At 41.9% G+C, this 26517-nt stretch overlaps 2 protein-coding genes across 6 annotated transcripts in view; one reads left to right on the top strand and one right to left on the bottom strand.

Annotated features, from left to right (window-relative positions):
* The window catches only part of cnksr2a (connector enhancer of kinase suppressor of Ras 2a), a 190526-nt gene extending 173807 nt beyond the window's left edge, over positions 1-16719 (top strand). For 4 of the 5 annotated variants that reach the window (XM_017724407.2, XM_017724406.2, XM_017724412.2 and 1 more), the window contains 3 exons: positions 351-867; positions 13320-13525; positions 15349-16719. In XM_017724407.2, the coding sequence (XP_017579896.1) occupies positions 351-867; positions 13320-13525; positions 15349-15579 (954 nt within the window). In that variant the 3' untranslated portion in view covers positions 15580-16719. The remainder of the gene's footprint in view (positions 1-350; positions 868-13319; positions 13526-15348) is intronic. The other variant, XM_037533782.1, reaches the window with a different exon arrangement.
* A 4633-nt stretch (positions 16720-21352) lies between these two features.
* Positions 21353-26517, bottom strand: LOC108443643 (kelch-like protein 34). The gene is made up of 2 exons (XM_017724414.2): positions 26196-26517; positions 21353-26042 (listed from the first exon to the last, which is right to left on the bottom strand). Exons 1-2 carry the CDS (start codon positions 26350-26352, stop codon positions 24277-24279), a joined length of 1923 nt encoding a protein of 640 aa, XP_017579903.1. The 5' UTR covers positions 26353-26517; the 3' UTR covers positions 21353-24276.

Genomic DNA, 26517 nt, shown 5'->3' with positions numbered 1-26517 from the left:
TGCATGTTTGTAAACTTTTTGACTATTTGCTCATGCATAGTTGTAACAGCATCACCTGTTACCCTGTTCACCTGGTTACATGTGGAAAACAGGTGGTTTTGATAATTTCATAAACGTTTTTAATTGAATGCATGTACATTGACTGCTTTCTTTTTTTTTTGCAGTGTACCTACTGTCCCAGCTTTTTTGTAATTGGGTTTGTAAGTCAAAGGCCAGTTAAGCATTTAAACAATATTTACAGTGGACCATAAACATAAAGTGTAGTCTGGGACAGCAGGGGGGCATCTGTTTTTGCAATGCGTCATCTAAACTTCTCTGCCTCTCTCTCTTTCTCTCTGTCTCTCCTCCAGATGACCTGTGCAAGTCCGTATCTGGAGCCCAAGCATGGCCGCTTGTCGTCCACCGAGACCTCCCAGTCACGATCATCTCACGAGGAGTATCGCTCTGAGCCTCCAGGAGGCGGCAGCAGCAGTGGCGGCGGTTCTCCTGCCCGCAAGTCAGCCAGCCAGCGGCGTTCCTGGCAAGACCTGATTGAGACGCCGCTGACCAGCTCGGGGTTGCACTACTTGCAGACGCTGCCTCTGGAGGATGCTGTGTTCTGCGAGCCGGGTGTGGGCCTGTCCCCTGAATATAGACGCCAGTCCACACTGCCCGCCCAGCGCACACTCCTGCAGGAGCACTACGGCCCCTTCCCCATGGCTGAGGGCGAGAGGCTGCGGGACCCTGTGACCGCAGGAGGAAAACCTCGCAGCTTCACGCTGCCACGGGACAGCGGCCTGCATACACTCCTCACACCCTCCTCCAGCATGGCCGAGCAACGGGATCCCCAACGCAGGGAGCTGAGTCGAAGCCACTGCATCGACAACGGTGGGTTTTCACTACTGTAAGCATGTTGTTGCTGCCCTTTTCATTGGGAAAATACAAGAACAGCTAAAATATATTACATCAGATTCGTTTTCCAGTCTTTTAAATGAGTATAAACCAATTTTATTATCTCACAGAATTTCTCGTAAACTAACATGACTTTAGATCAAAACAACCTTGCCAGACGAGATTGAGACTCAGATTCCTGTAACAGTTATGACTGGATTTTGCTGTGAAAAAGCTTTTTTTTTATTTTCAAGTTGATAAGAATAAAATATAACATATGTTTTATCCTAATGTTTAATTAGGCTGATAAATTAGGTTATCAGTCCTGAACAAAAGATGTCAACACTGCATTTCAGTCGAGGTAGTCGGCATCACTACAAGTGAGCCTTAAATAGAGCACAAATCAGGATGACCACGACTGGAATGTTAGTAGATGAAAAGGATTAAGATTGGATTATCCACACCCTACACTACAGGATAACCTGAAAGGGTCATTGTTTAAGACCAACCACAACCACCGCTACAATAATGCTAATTCTAGCTACTGTTCCTGAGAGATACCTGATAGTGTGCTAGCGCTAATCTAACACTGGTACATATGAACATTTTTTGACCTTTCTAGATTAAACCCTTCTGACGTTTTTAAGCTTATAAGAGATAACATATCCAGTCATGGGCAAAAGTTTAACTTTTGGTAAAATACAAGTTAACGCAACATTGCGCGCACATCTGCACGCGAAATTACATGTATGGCATTTGGCAGACGCTCTTATCCAGAGTGACTTACAATTTGATTAATTTACGCAGGTAGGCGAAGGTGGTGTTAGGAGTCTTGCCCAAGGACTCTTATTGGGCGTATAGGGTGGTGTAGGGTGTTTGCCCAGGCAGGGAATTGAACCCCAGTCTACAGCATAGAAGGCAGAGGTGTTACCCACTTGACTATATCAACCACAACCTTTAAAATTACTGTTTATTTACTGAACTGAATTGAATTTAATTTCATTCAGAACCATTAGCCAACTGTGTTTGCACACAGAAGAATTAGACCACCCACATACATGCACACTAGTGAACACACACACTGGGGGGCAGTGAGCACACTTGTCTGGAGCGGTGGGCAGCCCTATCCACAGCAAAGGGGATCGGACCAGCGACGTTCCAGCCCACGACTGCCCCCAAAACATATTGGGGAAACATAAACCATAAACTGTGGCCTGTGGAAAAGTCAAGGTACATTTTATATTGTATTTTTTATGTTTTCCAGTATATTCAGCAAGTAAGTAGAAGTTGCAAATGTGCAGAAAAATGCCATATTTAAGTATAACTGTCTAAATCTTACCTTGTATGTAGCAGTTTTACATGGACTCTATATCTAAAAAGGCTTCACACTGTTTTCTGACTCCTAGAAAGTCTAGAGTGACGTTTTTCTCACAAAATTGTCCCCCTCACTGAAAACCAATGTTATAGATCCCTCTGTCACATCTTAGTAAAGCTAACATATAAGGGCTTTAAACCAGCTCCTGAAAGCCTAGCCAATGGAAGAGGTTGGCTGACTGTATCCACGTAGATACCAAAAAAATCTTGGTTGGAAATATTTTTGTTGGCCGTTTGAAGCTTTTAACCCAATCAAAACTATGAAAAGGGAGCATTAATACCCAGTAGTTTATAAATAGCATGGTTTTACTATAAATAAAAACCAACTGAAAATTGCAGACTTTTTTTATCTCACTGAAATCTTTAGGCCTTCTCTGAAGGCACAGAAGGCTTGACTCAGTATATTTTATTCATGTGAAAATAATGTGCATATGAATTAAGTAAATTCATACAGGCATCCTCTGCTACACATGACTAAAACAGTGGGTTTTTTTTTCTAAAATCTAAATTGTTCAGTACCAAATCTCTTGGGCAAGAATCAAAAGAAAGTTGTTTGTTTGTAGTTCTGTTAGAGCGAACATTTATTATTGATGCTAGCTCCTGTTATTAGGCATAAGCCCGTGTATGTGATGGTATTACAAAGAGCAGCGCCGACAAGTCCAGGATTATGAGAAGATATTGCAGTCTGGCTGGGAAGCAGGTCTTTGTTTATTAGTTTGTATTGTGTGCTGTGTACCACCGTCAGCGCCAGAGACTTTGGTATATACAGCGAAAAGCAACTATTTATGTCATGTAATCTATTTTTCTTCTTTAATAACATGATTTCTCAATGCTGGTGTTGCATTTATGTTGATATGTAAGCAACATGGCCTAACAGATCTAAAAACTACTTTAAGCAACAATATACTTCACACAACGGTCATCTATTGTTACTTAGATGAATCAGTAATAAACCCCAAGCAATGAGAATCTTCTTATGAATATAATGCTTCTTATAGCATAGATAACACGGTAGCACACAGGAAGCTCTACTTCCACACATTCTTAGAAAGAACTAAGGATGCAATGGTACACGGTTCATTGCAAAACCGTTCGGTACGGTTCAATATGCACACATAAACCGCTGTATTAATATGTCATTTTCCTGTAATCTCCAAAACTTGTTTATTGTGCTGCAGACTACGGCGTAGCTATGGCAAGTGCTAGTGAGTCAGAGAGAAGTTAAGGCCACCACACACCGAACACACCGCGTCATGCGGGGTCCACAAATTTTTAGTTTTTAATGGAGGGATGCACAGAGCCAGTTAATGAGGAGCCTGGCCACTTCCTATTTCCCCTGTTATATCAAAAGCCTGACTGCAAAACAGCAGAGGGCGACCACGAGCAAGATCACAATGAATGGGAGTGAATGGAGCTAAACGGCTAAAAATGAAAGCTAAAATAGTTTATAATCACTCGCCCAAAACTTTCCTTTCCTTTTAGAAAGTATAAGGATGTATTTCACTAGAAAAAGCCAAGAAAGCTCACCTGTATGTTTCCTTTTTCTACAGCAGTTGCATCTTGGGCATCGGGATGCTAACAATACTGCTAGTGAGTGCCGATTAGTTGGTGAGCAGAGCTGCTCATTGGCTATACATCATGGACGAACATGAGGCACCATTTTAAAAGCTTGTGTTCCTAGTCAGTCATGTTGCCCCAATAATGGCCCAAAAACCTGATGCCTCCATAGAAAGAACTTTACCTTATAGGGTATAAATCGCTGCTGTCGGGACAAAACTGTTTTTTAAGTTTTAAGTATAATTTGAAAATGACTGTTTCCCTTTACATTGTTTGTAAATTTCATGATGAATTGACCAAAAGAAACAGCCCAAAATTACTTGGAAAAAACGTCATGTTCCATTGACTTACATTAAAAGTAAAAGTTTTTTCCTTCTCCTATAAAGTTACCTGGAGAGGTTTCTTCCAACAACAGTGAAATGCTATCACTTTTGTGGTACTCTCAAGCGACGTCTTTAGGTAGGGAACGTAACTGTACCATATCCCATTAAATATTTATGCATTGATTCCATACATTCAGTCTTAACTGGCTTTTTATTTTGCTTTTCTGCTTTAAATAGTAACTTCCAGTTTTGTAAATCTGTTATTCATCCTGTTACGGGAAAAATGAACTGTTCTGCTGAGGAACCTTCCAAACAGGCAGAATTCATGACCACGGCTTTACCTGTGATGGTACATTTACATCGTTTCACATTTAAAGCACCAAAAGGTCAACTGATGAAAATATCACTAGCGAGACATGTGATAAGGCAGGGTTAATGGAAGCTGGTTGCTAAATGCAAATGCTCGCCTGCTTAAAAAAACAGGTTTCCATTCCCCCTGAAAGGCCCCAAAAACACCATCACATCTTAATTAAGTTTTAATAGCACAGCTCATTAGGAACAAAATGTAACTAGGGCACTGTGGTACCTTTGATAGCCTGCTGTTTGATTCACACTCGGGCGATTAAGAGAAGTTGTGCAGAAGTAGCTTTTGTTTGTTCCAGGTTTCTGAAATCGTCTTTGTTGAAATCTCTTTTGTGCCATAATCAAGCGTGCAGGAGATGTGAATTCTTTCTGGCACTGTTTCTTTGGTCTCTCTCTCTCTCTCTCTCTCTCTCATTGTCTCACTCTATCTTACTCCTTTCTCTCTGCTTCTTCCCCTCAATCTCTCTGTTTCTATGACTCTTCTTTCTAACTCTCCTTCTTTTTTCCTATCTCTCTCACACTGATTTTTTCTCTCTGTTTCCTGTCTTTCATCTCTTTCTTGCTCTCCCTCTACTTCCCCTCTCTCTATTTCTCTGTCTCTCTGTCCCTTTCTCTTGCACTCTTTTGCTTTCTCTCATCCTCTTTGCTCTCTCTCTCTCTGTCTTTCTTTCTCAATCTTTCTGTTTTTTTCTGTTCTCTTTCTCTTGTCATTTGCCTCTATTTCTCTTTTTTCTCTCTATTTCTTTCTCAGGTTTGTTTGCTTTATTGACATAACAAAATAATTACATTTGTATTGTCAAAGCACTGCAACAACCTTTGATGATTTATATAATGAAACATAAAGAAAATGATGCATATGTGTAAGTCAGTTATATACATTAATGTAAGTCAGTGGAACCAGACTTTTGATTTGAGGTTTTGTTCCAGCAGTTTTCCACTGTGCTGCAACACTTGTTTGGGAACCAAGGAGATCAATTGCTGTAGTTTTGAAAGTTTTGAAAATGTTATACCGTTCTTGTTTTATGTCGGATTTTAGCTGCTCAACAGTTCAGGGTCTTCTTTGTCATATTTTTCATTAATTAACTCAGTGATGATGGGTCTGGACTACAGGCAATACAGTTTAGCACCTGGACTCTTTTACTACTGAGCCATGCCATTGTAATACATGCAGAATGTGGTTTGGCATTGTAATATTAAAAAAGATGTCATCTGGATGGCAGCATATGTTACTCCAAAACATGCATATATCATTCAGCATTAATGGTCCCTTCATAGATGTGCAAGTCACCTATGCCATGTGCGCCAACGAGTCAGGCAGGCCTTCTCCTCTTTAGCCTATAGGACGCGGCGTCCATGATTTCCAAAAAGAATTTCAAATGTGATTTGCTCATCGTAAATGAGCTCTAGCCCAGAGAAGGCGGCAGCGTTTCTGGATCCTGTTAACTTATGGTTTCTTCTTTGCATGGTAGCTGTAGTTTTGGATGAAGCAATAAACTGTGCTCATAGACAGTGGTGTGTGTGTGTGTGCGTGTGTGTGTGCGTGTGTGTATGTATATATATATATATTTTTTTTTTTTTCTCTCTGGAACTTTCTGTTCTCTCTCTTTTCTCTCCCCATCTTTCTCTTTGTCTCTCTCTGTGTTGGTGGATGTTTGTGGGCAGTTCAGTCTTTTTTCTGTTCTTTTGCTTCTTGCTGTTCTGAGATCCTCCACACTCGCGCTCAAGACACACACACACACACACACACACATCTGCACTCTCTCTCTCGTTGCGCTCTCTCTCGGAAGCAGCAGTGTCCGTCTTCAGCAGAGGCTCAGGTGAAGCTGTGGGCAGCACTGAGGGGCTTGAGTCTGAAGCATATTCTCTGCTGCACTTTAGGGCTGTGCATTATGGGCAAGATAACCACACTGTGATTAGCTCATCCACACTCCACCTACAAATGTGTTCTTTTGTAGCAACTGTTGCCATGTTGGGCAGACTTTAGAAAACACTGCCAAAATCACTTTCAACCTGATGAGGTTTTTTAACACATTTTTGCAACATAATGTTTGGTTTCCAGTTAAATGTATCTACCTGAATTTCACCTTTCATTTCATCCATTTGTCCTCTGAGCTCACCTAAAGACAAAGCCGAAGAAAGTTTTGAAATCAATCAAATTGTATGGCTACAATTTTTTAATTTACTTAACATTTCTGGTAAATGTGTCTTATTCTTACATGACCACGGAATACAAATTTAATTCTGAAAGAATCAAAATGATAATTTCATATGATCAAAAAATTGAAATGACCTCAAATAGCCATCCCAGGAGCCACTGTACCCTCACTATACACAAAGCAGAACAAATTACATGGCATTTTTTCCTAGCATGCTAAACGAGGTTAACAGACATGAATTCTAGGTTAAAACGATTTGCTATGTTGTTGTACTTAATCGAAACTGCAGAGGTTGAAAACAGCAACAAGTTTACCACCATGCTGATCTTAACTCAGTTACACCTGATTAATGCATGAAAAGGCAGTAAACTGCATTAAATATCATGGTATTGTGATGTTTTTATCAATCACTCTTCACAGCACACAATAAAATGGACTAAAAAAAGAAACTAATCTAATACACTTAGTCATTAGTTAGAGGCTCTTTTTCATACTGTAGCCTTCTGACGCATCAGCATTGTCACAATATTAATTAGCAGATGCATATCATATAGCAATAGATATATATGTACGTGTAGCCCTACTCCACGATATATAACCCCCAACCCCAACACCCCCCCCCCGCCCCAGCCAGTGCCCATTTCTCTCGGTGTCGTCGTCGTAATTTCTTGATCACGTCTTGTAATTCTCCCTCCTCTCCTTCACACAACTCCCGCAGAGCACTAAGCACTATATATAAACACAGCAGCTCCTGATGATGAATATGACTCCCTCCATCTCTCAGTCAATTTCTTTCTATATCCATTTTTTTCACTCTGTCTCTCTCTCTCTCTCTCTCTCTGTCTCTCTCTCTCTCTCTGTGTCTCTGTCTCTCTCTCATTTCTATGTCCATATCCCTCTCTCACCCTCCTGCTCTTTCTTTATACACTTCTTTCTTCTCCTTTGCTCTTTCTCTCTCTCTCTCTCTCCCTCTCTCTCTCTCTCTTTCTGTGTGTGTGTGGAGGCGGATGATGTTAGTCATCCTCTCAAGCCTGAGCTCCAGCCTGTTCCACCACCTGCTGAAGAGCGTGGAGCAGCAGATCCTATCGATCGTGACTGAGCCACACGACGTCCTCCAGAGGCCAGAGAGAGAGAGAGAGAGAGAGAGAGAGAGAGAGACTCATTCCTTCACACATATATACACAAACAGCACCAGGGCATAACTGGCCCTCTGGAGGTTTTAACAGCTCTTTAATGGATTAGACAGAACAGTGTCTCATAAAACTTTACCACCTTTATTCAGCACCTTCAACAGACTTTTATTGATTTACATGACCAATACAAGTGACCATCTTGTGTAGATATCCTGGATACATATACATAACATCTCCAAAATAGTTCATTTTCAGAGAAAAAAAAACATTTTGAACTTGGTACATCCTACTCGGGAAATCCATGGACTGGCTTAGTTATTCTTAAATTATAGATGCATGTAATACATGTATTGAGGTTGAGGTCAGGACTGTGTGTAGGCCACTGTAGTCACTCGAGCTCCAAACCACATCTTTATGGACCTTGTTTTGTGCACAGTGGCGTAGTCATACTCATTCTTTGTACTATTGTATAACCACTTCGCCAGAGGGGTATAAACCCCCCAGCACTGGGCTGTAGAGCAGTGGAACTACATTCTCTCCAGTGATGGAGTTCCATCTAGTACCTTTCAGATCATCCAGAACAGATCATCAAACATCAGTACCTGACCTCACTAATGCTCAATCAGATGCTCACAGCAATGTCCCAAAATCCAGAGTAAAACCTTCCCACTGCCCATGATTTCAGTTAGATAAACAGATATCTACAAACATTTGGGCAAATAATGCTCATTACCAGGTGGAGGTTGAGGGAGATGGTGAACTGTGAATGTGTTTCCATGTATACAGCAGATGTATGTTTTCAGCATATATTTATACTAAAAAAGGGGGGTTTGAGGAGGAGGTCCTTTGTATTAGTCTTTAAAAGTCTGTTGAAGATGCTGAATAAATGCTCTGACATCAGCAGTTAAGGGTCTTTTCCTTCACCCCCCTGTGAGTGACTGCTGCCCTCGTGTGGTGAACAGTGGAAGTGCTTCTGTGTTGAGTGAGAGTGAATGAGCTTGAGGATAGAGGAAGCCTCTCTTCTCTAAACACAATAAATTCCAGTTAATTACACCCAGAGCCAGCAGCGTCTTCACTCTCTCTCACACACACACACTGCAGGGGACGCTGCATGTCTACTTCATACACACTCGCACGCACGCACGCACCCACACACACACACACACACACACACACGCGCATACACAGACACACATCCCCTCTCATATACATACAGATATTATTGAACATGTAAACTTAAAAAAAGAGAAAAAAATTGATATAGATTAGCACATAACTCACTCTCTTTTCTTCACTCTGTCTCTCATTTTCTCTTTCCTTTTCTTCTTTCTCTCCCAATCTCTTTCCTTAACTGTCATTCTTTCCCCTCTCTTTTTTCTCTCTGTCACTCTGTCTCTCCCTTTCTTTTTCTCTCTCCCCATCTTTATCCCTCACTCTGCCTGTCTTTCCCCTTCTCTCTTTGTCTCTCACTCTTTCATTTTCTCTTCCACTTGCTCCTTTTTTTCTCCTCTCCCTCTGCCCCATAGTCACTCACTCTCTCTCTCTCTTTCTCTCTCTCTCTCTCTCTCTCTCTCACAAACACTCCCAGCACTTACACCTGCATAAGCAAATGGAGAGCAGAAGTATTAATCCCCCCTCCAGGGTTTGTCCCAGTGATGGATGACCCATCTCAGAGCGTCCAGGGGAGCGTTTCCATCTGGCTGTTCGCGGTTCGGTCATTCACAGGCCCGGCTAACCAGAGGAGGAGATAAAGGGAAACTAAACAGTGAACGCTGCTATGGGGTCATGTCAGTCATCAGTGCTGTTAGCTAATGGTTACGGTTATTCTGCTGCTCTGCGCTGTAGCAGTGTGTTTGTTACTCTCTCTCCCTTTGTACCCGTTTGCCTGTGAAGCGTGTGTGTGTATGAGAGAGAGAGAGAGAGAGAGAGAGAGAGAGCAGTAGGATTGTCTGTGTGTGTCAGAGCAAGCAGAAAATGTTCATAGCTGAGGGAAAAATGCCTAGACAGAGCTACGCTGATGTGAAGCTGAGCCTGCAGGCAGAGAGAGAGAATGCGTGGGTGGAGAGAGACATGATAAAGGCTACAAAGAGAGATGAGAGAAGCGAGCGAGCAGAATGTTTACAGATTTCTGTGCAGATCAGGAGTAATTAATAATTAAGGCCTGCTCACTCTGGGAATGCCTCAATTTTATCTTGCTCTCTTACCATTAGAGCCATTAGAGTCCTTTGTTTAGACAGGGTGGCAGTCAGAATGAATGCAGCATCCAGCATTCAATAACAGCTCTCCGTCTCCAAATATAGCCTTCAAATTAGTGGACAAATGCTTAGGAAAATCTTCACAGCCACTGTTCCTCAGTTTGACCCAGAGTGACAGCCAGCCATGAGTGGCCGACAGCTCTTAACCTTTAATTGCAGAGCGTGGGTGGCTAGAGACCCGCTACCTCATTTCCCCCCTGCCTCATCAGTTTGCTCAGGTTTTGTTGTATATTATTTTCTTTTGATGCTTTGGGACATATAGTGAATTAATAACACTGCTTAAATTCCATGTGATCATATTAAGAGATGTAGTTAAGCAAGGTTTTTCAAATTGAGAGGGGGCTGGGTCCCAGACCTTCCATAAGCCCCCCGATAAGGAGGACAAAATCAAACCTAGGGGGTTTTTTCCTTGTATAAAATGTGAACTTTCTGACAGAATGAATGCCCCCTCACAAAGTGACTGTCTTTTTTTCTTTGTTTTCATTTTGTTCAACATTATATTCCCCCCTCTGGATAAAATGTAAACCCATAACATTCATAACAGAACTGTACAGTCGTTTTGCACCAAATCTCATCACTCCGATTTGAGGAGGCTTAAAGCTCGAGCACATTTTAGACTTAGAAACTTTAGATTCCTTTGAGTTGAAGTCTTTATAAATGTTGTTTATAACACCAAGAAACATTTTTGTTTCAGGAAGAAACTCTTCAAGAAGAGTTTTCATTTCAGATCATGAAATGAGCAGATCACTGCTCACACTCAGTTTGAGATACGTTGATAAAGTAGTTATGGCTGAGTACTGAATACACTGTCCTGAATGTGTTCAGTGATGTATACAGTACATAAAAAAGTGACATATTGAGAATACATTTACAATACATATTGATAAAGTAGATGGGAAAACTGTTGTAATTTTTAGTAAATTAATACTGTTCCTCGCTGTTACTAGCTGGCAGTTTTGTTCATTTCATGTTCAGTTCAGTCATCCCTCCAAAGAGTTTACTAAAGTTCAGATTAATAACTGATTACAGTGATTTATCAATCTACTCAGGCTTTAGCAGGAACCTCAGTGTTTGTAAAGAAGCTGTTTATTGAGTCTTTATATCTTGTGTGCTGATTAAGGATTCTAAAAGTATTCTAGTAGAATGTCAAAAAAATATATTATTAAAATATAGTGAATAATGTAACATGGACTGAATACAGACACTGATATATATTTTTTGTATTCTGGATACAAATTCCAGTTACATTTACGGCATTTGGCTGACACTCTTATCCAGAGCCATTTATAATTTGACCTTTTTACACAGGTAGGCAAAGGTAGCGTTAGGAGTCTTACCCAAGGACTCTTATTGGTATAGTGTAGGGTGCTTACAGAGGTGGGGCTTGAACCCCAGTCTACAGTGCAGAAGGCAGAGGTGTCACCTACTACACTATACTGACCACTCTATACCAACAATTCCTTGTATTCCTTTGCATCCCAACCCAGCTCAGACCAGCTATTTGCAGCATGCAATAACATATGCTTTTGTGGAATTTTACCCATTTGTATGGCAAACTGATTTTAATTTGGTCTTACTTCTCATGTAACCCACCAAACCTGGCATCAATACGTTTTTACTGCCTAAATAATATATTTTAATTATGCTATTTATACCTGCTTGGCCTGTCTTCTTGTGAGCTTCTCATTGTAAAAAATATCTTTGACACAAACATGAAGTTAAAAGGCTCCTGCCGAGCTGCAAAAGCTACAAGAGGAAAGCTAAAAAAAATATACTGTGAATATATAATACATAAATATATACTATATGGGTCACCTCATAGTCAGAGAACCCCCCAGAATGTCTGCAAAACTAAAATAGCTGAAATAACTCAAATTTACATTTTACATTTTACATTTACGTTATTTGAAAATTTCATGATGAATGGACCAACAGAAATGCTCTAAAATTGCTTACAATAAAACTTCCTTACAATTAAGGTCATTAAAAGTTAACAAACATTTTGCAGTTAAGAACATTTCTTTTTAAAGTTACTATTTTGGAGACACTAATTTTTCTTTGGACAACAGTGATATGTTAAGGCAGTGTTCTGGTCGCAAAAGACTTCAAACACATCTTATTCAACACAGCAGTTCATCACTAGGCTTTACACTGGGGGGCTGTTAGCCTAGGATAGGAGAGGTAAGCCAGCACCCAGAAGGTTGGAGATTCAAATCCCTAGACTGACTGGGTACCTCATTCTCCCTTGCGGCAAAGCACTCGGTGCTGCTCGAAGACTGGGCAGAATGACTTGGAGGGTCACTAAAGTAGAAAACATAACATTATTACCACCAGAGACACTTTTATTAATTTGATAATGACAAAATCAATTTAAGGTTAAGTTTACACTATGATGGCTGTTTGTAGATCAATCTAAGTGCCAAATGTCTGCTAAACACCCCTGCTTTCGACCTTAACCTCAGAGAGGTCTATAAACAGGGACACAGGCTTTTTCAGTCAAATTTGAAATTCAGATTTGTAAGGCACTAAGTGAAAAGTATTGAACTGGGCTTAGCCTGAGTGTTTTGTTTGCATTGCACCTCATTTATGTTTATTTTGAAAGAGGTTTGACACGCTGCATGCTGGACAACACTCAAAAGTCAAAGCCATTGTTTTTAACGAAGGTGCTAACACTGCCGACATTTGGTGACCAAATATGCCGCCAGTCAGCGACTTCCAGCACTGCTTGATGTCTCTGAGCACCACTCAACATCTGGATTATTGCATTAAATTAAATTCAAATGAAAATGATCTCACTTAACATGACCTATCTTTTCATGTTGTAGCTTACTGCAGATAGAATCTTTTAGCTGGAAAACAGCAAGTTTTTAAAGAGTTAATTACATGATGCTAAATGTGACTTGATTAAATTTATGTTAAAATTTTTCTTGTATTAAATCTCTATACATGGATTATATAATGAGCTTTAATCGGATAGGGCAGATTGCATGTTGTCTTCCTTTATCTATGATGTTCTTTTTGATGCCTCAATATTACACGAAAAGCGATGCCGAATATTTTGAAGTATTGTTTTGCTTTCCTTTAGCAATTTGTGCACTTGTCTGAATGGTAACGTCTCTTCCTGGATCTGTGTTTGGTGTGGGTTCAACTAATCACAGTTCATCCACTGCTTCAGACTAGATTACACCCCTGGTCACCGTGCCTGGTATCTGCCGACCCTGTGTCCTCTGTTGTCCTCCACTCCCCTCTCCCCTCTAACCGTTGTTGTGTATGTGGCACCCCCTTCAGGTGGGGAGCAGGACCAGGAGCGGCAGGGCCACGCAGACTCGCTGGGTGACCTGTACCGGGCACTGGAGCGTGCCAGCCTGTCTCCGCTGGGTGAGCGGCGCCTCTCCACCCGTCTAGAATACAAGCACTCCTTTGTGCGTCGTTGCAACGACCCGCTGCTCAATGACAAAGTGCATCGCCTGCGCATCCTGCAGAGCACGCTCAAGGTACTCGGACAGCTGCTGCCGCACGGCAGACTGTGTGTGTGTGTCTGTGAGCATCTGCGTCTGTCCTGTCTGTTTCCCAGTCCGTCTGTCTGCCCATATGGGCATCTGCGGGGCTCGGAAGACAGCCACATTGGTCAGAGGACCAAATTGCGGAAGGAAAGCACCATCTCAGGGTACCTCAACTGAAGAGGGAGGTCCTTTAAGCAGTGGTTTGGCCCCAAATCAAAATTCTCCCCACCCCAAATGTAGCCAAAGCATGTGTAGTATCTTTCTTCATCAGACTCCACATCAGAATCCCAAACAAGGAAGACAGGGTTCTAGTACCATTTGGCAAACACAGAATGTACCGAAGAGGGAAAGACTAGATGGGCCAATTCCCTCCTGACACAGACAAAAAGATGAGCATTTCCAACAGTCATTCCCATTCATCCAGGAGATGCCATGCTTTGCATATTTTGTGTTTTGCCTCATCCAGCACACATTATTTAACTAATGAACTAGTTAACAAGCCTCCTGTATGTTGGGTTAGACATGTTCGAGTAGGGAAAACACAAAAATTTGAGGTCCAAAGAACTGACGCTGGTTTATAATGAGCAACTATGGATACACTTACTTAAGAAACTAAGAATCATGGATATATTAGCTTCCACAGACGCTAGGTTTGAACAAGCAGGACCAGTAAAAGTAAAGGTGGAAAACAGGCTACTCTGTAGTGTATAGCCTCCCAGGGCCAGACAACTTGTTAACCTTTTGGTACTGGATTGCAGCTGACAAGAGTACTTTTCCTCTAAAACCCGGCTCCAAATTTCTCTGGTCTTTGCTCTCTTAATGTCCAAAGTACACTTGATAAAACATGCCAGCAAACACTATTAATAGCTAATGTTCATCCTTTAACCAAAACCACTTCAAATACTTTGTTTGAAGGCAGTAATTCAGGTATCGGATATCTTCTGAAGCTAAAGTAGAGGAATTTGAACTGAATTGTTTTTCCTTTGTAAGAAGTCATTTTTATTTTCACTGCATGGATTGTGTTCTCCGCACATCTGACACTCATCTGAATATGCTTAATTGGAATTTTTGAGGGGCTTTTCAGCCATAATAACTTACATTACATCCATGAGCTAACGAAAGGCTCATTGTCCACCAGACAATGTTGATGAGCCTCTTCTACTTTGAGCAACACCTTCATGAGGCATTGGGTTGGTTTCAAAAACTTTGCTCCCACCCTAGTAAGTCTACATTCCCCTCCTACATGTAGGCCTGAAAGTACTTATAATTGTCCCCAGATGTTCTATTCTGAGATCACATCTGGCCCCGCAAGACTAGGTCCTGTGCTGCTGTCTTGGAGCCTCATCTGTGTTCCACTGTCTACTAATGCGTGCCTGGCTTCTGGGGAGTGTGTTGCAGGATCTGCGGTTGAGGCTAACGCTTCTCTGTCTGGCCTGTTGTGGCTCCGGCTCTGGCTCTTGTACCACCTGGCCCGGGCTCAGGTTGTGTCCGCTACTGCTGTTTTGTGCTTGTTTTCGGGCAGACTCCTGTTGCATTGTGGGTGTTGTAGGCGTCCCCCCGCAAGAGAGGACAAGAGGCTGTTTTGTAGGGGCACTGAGGCCCACAGTGCCAGAGGATTCTGGTCAAAGCCTAGCATGGTGTGTTTATGTGTGTGTGTGTCTGTGCCCCGCACGCTCTGCCGCTCTGCTCACCGCCTCGCTTTTTTCCATGTGAGCTAACAGCCTGTGGCGTGCTCGTGACCTCCTGACCTTTATGTGCTTGAGAGTGCATCTGTAACGTCCACCCTGCACTGCTGTTTTTCTACGCTCCAATAGGACAGGGAAGGGGAGATAGCAGTGATTGACAAGCTGCTGGCCAAGCCCAAGCTTTCATCCTCCGAGTTCCAGGAGTGGAAGAGAACGTACCTGGAGCTTTTCTCGGCGGACGCCAAGCAAGAGCGGCAGTCCAGCCCCGTCTCCGAGCCCAGTCCAGGATCCACCCCGGAACCAACCCCGCGTGCCCCCTCGCTCTCTCACACCCACTCCTATATCGAGACTCACGTGTGATTGGCTTAGTGGGCTGCCTCGGGACCTTTTAATAACAACCGCATTCTATGTAGTAGGATGCTACGTGTACCTTTGATCAGCCTGTGCTATAGGAAAAAGCACCATTAATACCTGTTTCTTGCGCAATTAATTGTGTATTCACTTGATTCTGACAGAGTTCACTGTTGATTGTGTTGAAAACTCAAATGTTGGCCTGCATCCAGGCGCATAAATGAATCAGGTCTGGCCTCAAACTGCTGGACGTTGGCACAGCTAGTAGCCCACTAGTTACCATGGCTACCAGCCCACCATTCCCTGAGGGGTTTAGACAAGACTGAGTACTTGGACAGAAACAGAGCCTAGAACCGCAGCAGGACAGATCCACGGCCTTATCCAAGAGCAGGACAGACCAACTGATGGAATACAGGGACCTCTGGAGAAAAAACCTTCAGACTGTGGAACAAGGCTTTGATTTGAAAGACATAAAAGCAGCATTTAAAGGAGCTACATGTAAGATTAAACCCATAGTGTTGCTTGGGCCCTTTCTGCCTGCCACAACTGATTATACAAGCCAAATGTGAGCAAATTAATCAAGTTTTTCTTATTTGATCTGTAATCTCAGGCAGGGCTTTTGAAGAGCTGATTTAACAACATCCCGTGGCTCAGGGCCAAATGTTGCTTAATGTCTTTTATTGAATTAAACATAAAGATCTTACCTGTAGCTCTTGGTAAGTGCCGGCAGATGTGGATTTTTCTCTCGCTACACAATGCAGCTCAACCAGCTTCTTCTTTCCTTTTAAGGGAGATCCCCTTGTGGGCATAGACACACACACTCATGTTTGATCCATAATACTATCTGTTTTATAGTGTACATATTTTATATATATATATATATATATATATATATATATATATATATATATATATATATATATCATGCAAATGTCAGCAACCTTCATTGATTTACTTTCCATTTAAAACAGCCATGAAGTACAAGTTATTCATTTTTAAGGAGGTATTTCTGAGGAGATTAGATGTAATATTTTTGCATAAGGACGAAAAGTCAAAATAAAAAAAAAAAACAAGAGTTTCCAAAAAAATGACTTCTAAGAGCCACCTGCAAGACCTGGTAGACCACCAAAGCTTTCCCCATCAGATAAACAGCACTTACAGCTTTCATCTTTGAGAGAGGAGAAAATTAAGCAGCTTCAGATCTGAAAACATCCACAGGTGTTTCTGTCCATCCTTCCACTGTGAGAACACTTAGCGCTATGGGTCTGAAAGGATGCGTATCTGTCAAGAAGCCCTTTATTATATTTCCATTTATTATTACACAGTTGTTACATTAATATCATATTTAGATGTTGAGGCTCATGTGCAGTTGTTTTGTTGCATGTTTTCAGTTTTTTTTCCTGATGGTGAAAAATGAGTAACTTGTACTTGAAGGCCATTTTGACTGAGAGGTAAATACACAGGGTGGTCTCTGACTTTTGCACAGTACTGTGTGTGTGTGTGTGTGTGTGTGTGTGTGTGTGTGTGTGTCTGTGTGTGTGCGTGTGTGTATATATACATATATATATATATATATATATATATATATACACACACACACACACACATACACACATATATATGTTATATATATATATATATATAAATATGTGTGTGTGTGCGTGTGCGTGTGTGTGTGTGCGCGTGTGTACAATACCAGCTCCTGCACTAGTGGGCTGGTCCCTGGCAAACAACAGCTGCGCATTAGCGTGAGTGTGTGGGATCCGTATGTGTTTATCTCATTTCATCAGACTTTTCGGAACGAGCAGGCTCTGAAAATAAGTATTAAATAAGTATTTTAAGTCAGCTTGTGCTGCAGAAATCTTTGAGCACCTACCTGTAGGCTTTGCCGGGCGAAGCCTATGATTACAGCTGCCCGCTCACCGAGGAGTGCGTAGGCTTTGACAGACACACACATTCAGCACAAGTGATTGTATAAGGGAGCCACTGCCTCTCAGATTCTGGTGGCATGTTTCAAGAGCCTGTTTTTCTACAGCTTGAGGGGAAGCATGACCCTTTGCAAATGAATTGCTGGTTGTAAGCACACCCTGAACATCCTGTACTGATTCTTTTATGAAACTTGGGGTGACATGAAACAAGAGTGTCCAATAGTGCTTTTCAGCACCAGTTCCTGAAACCCTACCATGCACAATGTGAGCTTTTATAAATTGCTTTCAGGGATGTAGTGGAGGGTAAATGCACTTTAAACATTTTTTACGCACTTTTTAAAATGTGAAATGCTGTTTACTCACTTTTTTTAATCGTTCACCCACCTTTTTTTTTTTTGAGTTTACTCTCTTAATTTTGGATTTTTCATGTGATTTTATTTTTAGAAAATCTCAGCAGGACATGGCAGATTATGCTATGATGAGTCGTAATGGCAGATTATGTCCATTAATTTAACAATGTCATTATATGATTATTACATAGTCAATAGTCATTTTTGTGACATATATGCTAATGCTTGATGTCATGACTTTAAATTAGCATTTGATTAAACATAATGAATATGTCATTACATTTAAGTTTTATTACTGGACATAATCTGTCATGACATCACATAACGTCATGTATAACATCTGCTGTGACTTCTGCTGACATGCTGACCAGTTGTTAGCATGGTTATGTCGACGTTCTGTAGCAGAGTTCAAATAAAGTCTTACCTGTTGTTCTTGTGAACATTCAATGTGCAGTGCACAGAATGGCCTAACGGCTAAATCCAAACTAATAATAAAAGAGAACTTTTATTTTTTATTATGGAAGCTGACGAAAGACACATTTGAACGACTAAATACTCCACAATCTGACATCCTAATAACTTGAAAGAAGTTAATTGAAAGTGAAGTACTGTTTGAGTGGCGTGGTGGAACATGGTTCCACAGCAGTTCATGTGACTGGGCCCCCCTTTGGAGTTTACCCACCACTGCATCCCTGATTGCAGCCTTTAGTGATGCACCGATATTCTTGGCTGGAACCAAAACTGAAATTCAGGACACCCTCGGCTGAAAACCAAAACCTGAAACTGACAGAAGAATAAAAATATATAACATATATAAAATAACCTACATTTATTACAGTGGCTGCAGTGTGTGCTGTAGAATCTGAATGTAACTGCTACACCACTTAAGGTGGAACTGAAAGTTTGAATAGGAAGCCAAATCCAGCCCCTCTATTTTTTTTGGCTGTTGATTGTGATTTTCTTTCCCCCAGGAACTGTAGCTCAGCATGCTATCAGTGTTCTCCTTTCCGCTTATTTTGTTTGCTGTATTCTGCATGTCGAGATAGCACGATGTCATGCTTTCAACCTGAAACAGAGATGCTCTTGGGCACCATGTCTTCTCTTGATATTTGGCATGAACAGAGACTATAAATCACTTGTCTAATGTCCCTCATAGAAACCGTGAAATAGTTCCTTGCTGTTGCATTAGCCCACTGCGGCTCAAACTGTTTGAACACATCCGTACTGACCGGCTTAGAAGACCGAAAGAAGTTAAAATCACTATTATTGAGTTTTTTATGATGAAAATATTTGTAAAGTCTGAGATTTTGACACCATTGGAGGCCAACTGAATCTTTATTTTCAGCCAAAAGTTCCATTGGCTAGAATTTTGGTGCATCACTTATTTTTGGCAGAAAGGAGTTTTTGTGCTGTTGTATTCCACCATTTGTAACCAAGTGGAAGACAGCGTTTTGTGCTTTGGGCTTTTGTTTACTGACGCCTAGCTCTCCAGACAGCTTTCATTTCCTCCTCTGTGCAATACTGTAGTGCAGCGTGTTGCTCAGACTGAGACCGGCGAGTGTTTGTGACTGGCGAAGGCTCCCGTACGCACACCTCCAGTCTCAGGAACGGCACATGCTCAGACCGGCAAGGCTGTTCCCTTGGTTACTGAACTCTCCTCGACAGCTGTCTGCAGCTCTTGATATTAATTGTATGTCAGCACTTACTGATATCGAGCATCTGTATATATTTATATATATATATATTTATATATATATACTTATGTGTGCAATTGCAGTGCACAAACTCTTCTCTGTACTGCATGGCTCAGATACAGTATAACACAGTTTACACACAGTGTTCTTCTGCTTTTGTTCTTGTTTTTCTTTTTCCTTCAAATCAGTGCTGGTAGATGAATGATGAAGTCAGTGTTTCATTTCACTTTGAGCTGAGCTGTACGTCAGAATGGCTGTGCACAACAACCAAAAGCAATCAAGCTCTCAGAGGAATCCCAGAGGACTTATTTTGTGCGATTTTTAGAATATTCCGAATGTTCTGACTAGAGTTTAATGTAAGATAAGATTAGCTAAGTTAATGTGTATTATAATGTACATCAGTTCTACGAGAGATTGAATCCTCTCAGAACACAATACTGTAGTAGAACAGAATTTCCTTCTATATTGAACTGTATGATTTACTTGATCATGTGATTATATTGGAAATATCACTATATAGATCACCTTAGACTTGGTTAGCTTACAAAAGCTACATGTTTACCAATGGAATATGGAGTTACTGGATTGGTTCTCTTGCTGTGTGTTATTGTAGAAATGTCTACTTTTTTTTCTTCTAAGAGCTGGCCTACATGTCCACCTACCTTTTTTTTCTTTTACCTTCTGTGAATTTATACTGGCGGTCAAAAAGAATTGCTCACATACACTGATGTTTAGCAGCTGGTTTTGTTTATCCTGTCTGTTTTACTGAAAGGAGGAAAACCACAACAAATGACCAGTGAGGGACCCTCAAGGCCTTCAGAGCATGCCTAACGATGATGTCTGTAATGTTCACTTCATGTTTAATTTAATATAATCATCATACTTGGCGTATTTAAGCTTGTATATTATCGTAATACTCTTGTTTTCACTGTTAAGTTTTTTGGTCAGAAACAAAAAGGTTGCATTTTTAAAATGCCCAATGGAAATTTATCTAATCCAGGATTTATTAGTAACTGGGTACATACAGCCATGGATGCTCTCCCATTTAGAAGCTAAACTGAAGGCCTTATACACTAGTTTAACTACTAATATTATTAGGAACTGACAGTGGATTCAATTCCAATCACATTTTGATCTACAATTTCCAATTGGTGGGTCCAGTTTTTGAGGAAAAACATCACTCTAGGTCTTCTGGAAGTCCTAGGTATATCACTGACTGGGAGCACAAGTGGTTAAAAAGTTAAAAATGGTAAATAGCAGTAGCTTTAAGGAATCACTTTAAAACTGCTATGTACAAGGTAAAATATAAATAGGTGTTAATGTGTTTGTTACAAGCCTCAAATAAAACAAGACTTTTTAACATGTCTTTTTACATGTTTAATCTAGAATATAATAAAAAAGTTCATTGGGACTAACATTAACATATTGCTAACATACTACTAGAATCCCCTAGGGGTGCTAGCAGAAATTTATCGCAGAGTGGGTTTTATCCTTGTTTTTGACCAAGTTTTGCCATTTTAGCTCTAATTGTCTTGGTCAGCACTGCAAATGAAGGACATTCCAACAAGACAATGCAAGATGCCACACAGTTTGTTAAGTAAAAGCTGAGCAATATGTTGGGAAATATGTAAAGAAAAAAACATCCAGCCACAATGGATGGTGTGTGGACAACAGTGAAGAGGTTGCCTTTAAGACTAGAGGGGCTACAAAATCCCACTAAACACTATAAACTGTCCTCTTTCACCTTCATTTTGGTCAGTCCGTGATCATTACAAAATGACCAACTTTTGGAGCAGTTTTTCTGACAGTGTGGTGTTTATCAGCACTCTGTAGGTTATCTAGTCTTGAAGAAGGCCTCATGCTCCTTTATAAAGCTTCTAAAAATTAGTGAAAGGAGCCACCTCTCCACAAGATCTCGAAAGGTTTTAAACCATGCCTTAAAGGGTCACTCTGACAAAATAAAAAATGTAGTTATCACTACATGTGCTGTAAGCATGCCTACTCGCATCCTCTATTAGCCACAGTAGTCTGTAGAGTGATATTTTTCATTTTTTAAGGCAAGAACATCCCCTTCTGATGAATGTTGAGGGTGAGAGAAACTACAATTGTCTTAGGCTATAGCCTTTTGGGGGCTGTTTGATTTTGTTTTCTTGGTTAATGCTGCTAGGAAGCCAAATATCTTATTTCTGTCATATAACATCATCACATGAGAAGGAAAACAAGCTGAGGCTAAAGTTAGCAATGTAGCTGGCTACCTAAATATCTTACCTCAGTTTGGCTTCTCTTCTATGGCTGAAAGGATTAGGTGTCTCCGGCTAAAGGGGCAAAAAAAAAACTGCCTCTGGCATCCGCTTTATTCTGAATAAAGGTAGATTTTGCTTGACAAATGAAGTACGTGTTAAATTAATGTTAGCTTGCTTGTGTATATTATTGGCTAGGCTAGCAGTCAAGATTGGTTGACACCATAGGGATCCCGAATGTTTTTGATGGCGCTTTGCACATGCATGCTGGGTATTGTAGAGAAAACCAATGAAGGGCATTGTCGTTTGTTGTGATTTTCCTCTTTTAAATGAACAAACAGGACAGACAGGACTGTGAAAACAGCTGCTAAAGGTCATAATCTCATTGGTTGACATGCATTTGGGCAAATATTTTTGCCTGCCAGTATATAAATATTGAAATGATGTTCCTCTGTTCACCAGAGTGAAGAAGCAAAGTGTAAACATCTAGCAAACAAGTCCTTCAGTTGCCTTTACAATGTTGATCTCCATTACTATAACCAATCTAGTAAATCCATGGTACTGTCTGTCCTTTGTTCTTTTTAGGCATGTGATTTGGGCAGTGCCGTTAGTATGTGTTGTGTTTAGCTAACTACCTGACAAAGTTTACTTTTGTTTGATTTATTTGATTATTTATTTAGCTAGTCGTTGCTTTCTGCAGTTTGAAGACAGATGTGGTTAAAGTCAATAAAACTTTGCTCATGAAACTGTGGTCGTCCTATGCGTAATAGGTCCCGCTTCTTTGTTCTTTGCCTGAGATAATAAGTCACATGCTTTCACTAAGATTAGGCCCATGTCAACTTTCCAGCTTGGCTTCTCTTTCCTAGTAGCTCCATGGGGAGTTCCAGACTTCACAGCAGCACTAACAGGCTCAGCTAAAGCATTAGTGGATGAAAGAACTCACGGCGCTGCCTGTGCACCGGCTCAGGGGATGAGGCTACGTCTGTGTCGTCCTCCGAGTTCAACAGCCAGAGCTAATGGGCCTCTAGCTCCATTCATTCCTCTACCTTTTCACTTCTCCCCAAGCTAGCATGGAGATTGCTTTTGCTTTCCTTGTGTTATGCTCTCCCTCTCCCTCACTCCATATCTCTGTCACTCTCAGGCCACCTGGTGCTAATATGCTGTAATCGAACAGGCCCAGATCTCTCGTGTGTTAATTACCACACCCTTGTGCTCCTTCCCTTCTCTATTTTAATGTCACTCATTAATCATTTCATTTATTTTAAGCTCATTACAACAAATCGAAAATGAATTGCTCCAAATGACTTCTTCAGGGGTGCCTGCGAGCTCTCGCACTCCAGACATTCAATCGTGCATTCCCCTAGTGTACTGCTGAATTGCTCTGATTAGTTTGGAGGATTTTATCCAAAACATTTAGAAAGCAGAAGCTGTTTGCTCTAGGCAGATGCATTTTATTGCGTAACTTAAATGATTGTGAAACATACAGCCGTTTTAATGCATTTCAATCCATACCTAAGTGTCGCCACTGCTTCTGCTCAGTTTTACACTGAATTTGTTCGTAAGCTAGTCACATAGTCATTGGAAAGCATTCTAGCACTCATTTCTTACTCCAGTGCAGTCACCGAATTTTGAGCAAACGAGTAACCTTTTTTTTGTTTTGCATTTGTGCAGACTTACTGAGTGCGTTTGGCTGCTAAGCTACATTTTTGTTTTCTCCTCTCAGCTTCATCCCACACACACTCAGAAACCTTTATCCTCTCATGGAATTAAAGTGCTTTTATGTACCTTACATCCTTAGTACTGTTTTGAATCACAACTTTCAGATCCTATGTATGTACTCTCATGCATACTTTTCAACGGCTGTCCTTTCCTCTACATAAGCTCTCTGTCTGACCTTCACTTGCCACTACAGTTGTCATAAAACTTAATATCTCTCACCCGTTCTCTGTATCCCATGCCAAATGTGTCCAAAGATATGTGCATTCCAATGCTTTACACCTCACTTAATTTCCTCATTTTACATTTTACCTACCCTTTGCTTATCTCTGTACATTTTCCGCCTGCAATTGCAATCAAAATAAGTCCTTAGCTCTGTCCTATGCTCTATACTTTTTCAGGACTTGGAGGACTTTTCTATATGGCTGTTATGAACAGTTTCCTATCCCTCTTATTATTTGCCAAGTCCTAGTCATCGTGCCATGCCTCCAGTGCCAAGATTCCTCTGATTCACTCCAGTCTGTGGAGCAAATCCAATTCCACGAGGTCAGAACCAATTGTACCTTCACCGACTGATGACATCTCGCTTCTGCTAAAGTTCACCAGGTCTGGATATGACAGTTCTCTCTTTCCCCTTCCACTGGTACCATTTAATCCTATAACATCCGAGCCTCAGAGTGCACAAACTGAACAGTCCTCCTTTTCTGTCTCTTGTGGCAGAGAGTCAGGCAGTGGAAGCTCTCACATTCTCTGTGTGTATGGAATGGAGTTGGAGTTCTTATGTCTCTGTAGGTTCTGAGATGGCCATTACAGCGCACTGTGTCCCACATAATGGGCCTGGAAGTTTACACACTTGTTTCCAGCTGTCATATTCAGGGTCATACTCCAGCACATCAGGAGTGCACACTTCCTGTCCGTCCTGCCACTTTCGACCTCCAAACATCAGCACACGTCCTCCCCCGGTCACTGTCAAGCCGTAGCAGAAGCGGTCATGTAGAAGAGGCTTTAGTCGAGTCCATTGGTCGTGTTCAGGATCATAGCGTTCAATATCACAAAACGGTTCATACATCCCCAGGAAAGCATAGATCTGCTCCTTTACTGTTGCCATTTGGTGGCCAAATCTGGCTATAGACATAGCCGATCGCCTTTCCCAGGCAGCATGATCAAGAGAGTTGATGAATAACACCTCCTTGCTACTCTCAGGCTGGCTGCCATGGATGCCACCAGAAATGTAGATCTCTCTGCCAATTGTGGCACAAGCTTGCCCATGTATAGAATGTGGCAAAGACACTCCACTACGCCAGCATCCTGCCCTCATGTCGTATCTCTCCACTGAGGACAGAGCAGGTTCTGCTCTTTGACCTCGTCCACCTATGGCATAAATAATTCCACCGACCACACAACAGGAGAACTGTGCCCTCTTCTGCAGCAGTGGCTCCATCTCTTCCCAGCGCTCAAACCGAGGGTCATATCGCCACACCTGATCTGAGACGGTCATCACTGCTGTCTTCTCATTCTCCGCATCCACTTCAACCACCTCCCCTCCTAGCACAAACAGGAAGTTTCCCACCACACACACACCCTGATACTGGAGCTTCTTTGGCATGGTAACAAACAGTGGACGGAACTTCCTGCTGCGTACATCGTAACTCTGGATCTGCGTCTGGGGACGATTTGCTTCTGCTCCTCCTCCAACCAGTAATATTTTGTTAGTTGTTGTTCTTACATTTGTGTGGACACTCTGCAGTATGGGCTGAAGGGGACCCTGCATGTGGTAATGCAAGGCTTTCTGCACCAGGCTGTGAATAAAGGGAGTGCGTAATGCTGGATTCAGGGCACTCAAACGGATCAGCTCTTCAGGAGGCACCAGGCTGAATCGGACACGACTGAGTAGGGAGTTACTTTCCAGGGCAGATAAAGGGTTGCACCTCAGCCAATCTAGAGCAAACTGAAGTAAAGTTGTCTCCTTCACCCCTGGCATCTCCTCTAATCCCATGACCTCTTGCAAAGATTCAGGATTTAGCTCCAGCAGCCTGGTCCTGTCCCCATAAGCACCAAGCAGCTTGACCATATGTCTTGCAATGAAACGGTTGGTGGCAGCAAGTGCCTCAGAGAGACCATAACGGGCTGCCACATTGGCAAAAAAGCAGCAGTTTTCCAGGGTTAGGCTGTCTGAGATGTACTCGGTGCAGAGATCCACAGCATGTGTAACCTGCAGGTAGCAGGCAGCTTCCAGGGTGTCCTCCAAGGTGGATGGAGACAGTGAGATCCACGAGGTATAGATGAAATCCAGCACCTGCTCCAGGCCAGCAGAGGACAAGGCTGGTAAACTAATGCTGTGGGCCCGAGACTCCAGAGTGTGCTCCTGGAACATCGACCAGAAGTAGTCGCTGGAGCAGGCTAACAAGGTGCGGTGAGCAGGAAACTGCTTGCCTTCAGCCTCCAAAATAATGTCGCACATCTGCCTTTCCAGCCGCAAGCTCTGGAACCGAGACAGCATTCCATTGCCGTGAGACTTGCTGAGCATCAGAAAGTAACTCATTACTGAGAGAGAAAGAAAGAGGGAGAGAAAGATCAAAAGATCAATAGAAAAAGGTGCATATATGAGGGAGTAGAAAGGACAAAGAAGGATTAGAGAGAGCTTAGAAGGAAAATGAGGGAGAGAGGAAGGAAGGAAAGAGAGAAAAAGTATAGGACCCCTTGTTCTTGCAGACTGGTGCAGAATGAGTGAGAGAAGGTCACTCTGCAGGAAGGCAGCTGCTGGGATGTGTAGCCCATGGCCAAATGACATGCCACTGGGAGGGCTAACCATCTCTTTTGCAGCTAGTGGACAGCCCACAAAACCCTTCAGCATTACAACCCTGGCAGAGACAGAGCATCATCCCGTGATCCACCCCTCCGTTTTCCTGGGGTAAGCATGTCTGTACTCCCAGTACAAACAGTGGGAGGGGGAACGAACAGGCATTTTTGGGCCATGGGGAGGGAAAGCATCCAACTCCCCCTCTACATCGGCACCCTC

Source organism: Pygocentrus nattereri, chromosome 24 (assembly GCF_015220715.1).
Source record: "Pygocentrus nattereri isolate fPygNat1 chromosome 24, fPygNat1.pri, whole genome shotgun sequence".
NCBI lineage: Eukaryota > Metazoa > Chordata > Actinopteri > Characiformes > Serrasalmidae > Pygocentrus > Pygocentrus nattereri.
Note: the sequence above shows the minus strand (reverse complement) of the source record. Positions and strands in the feature narration are given on the sequence as shown.

What these genes read in the sequence shown, in the direction of transcription:
- LOC108443643 (XM_017724414.2), bottom strand. Translation starts at nt 26,352, where the DNA reads ATGCTGAAGGGTTTTGTGGGCTGTCCACTAGCTGCAAAAGAGATGGTT. An exon ending in CCAGTCTGCAAGAACAAGGG is followed by an intron (nt 26,043 to 26,195) that starts GTCCTATACTTT and finishes TTTCTCTCTCAG; the next exon opens with TAATGAGTTACTTTCTGATG.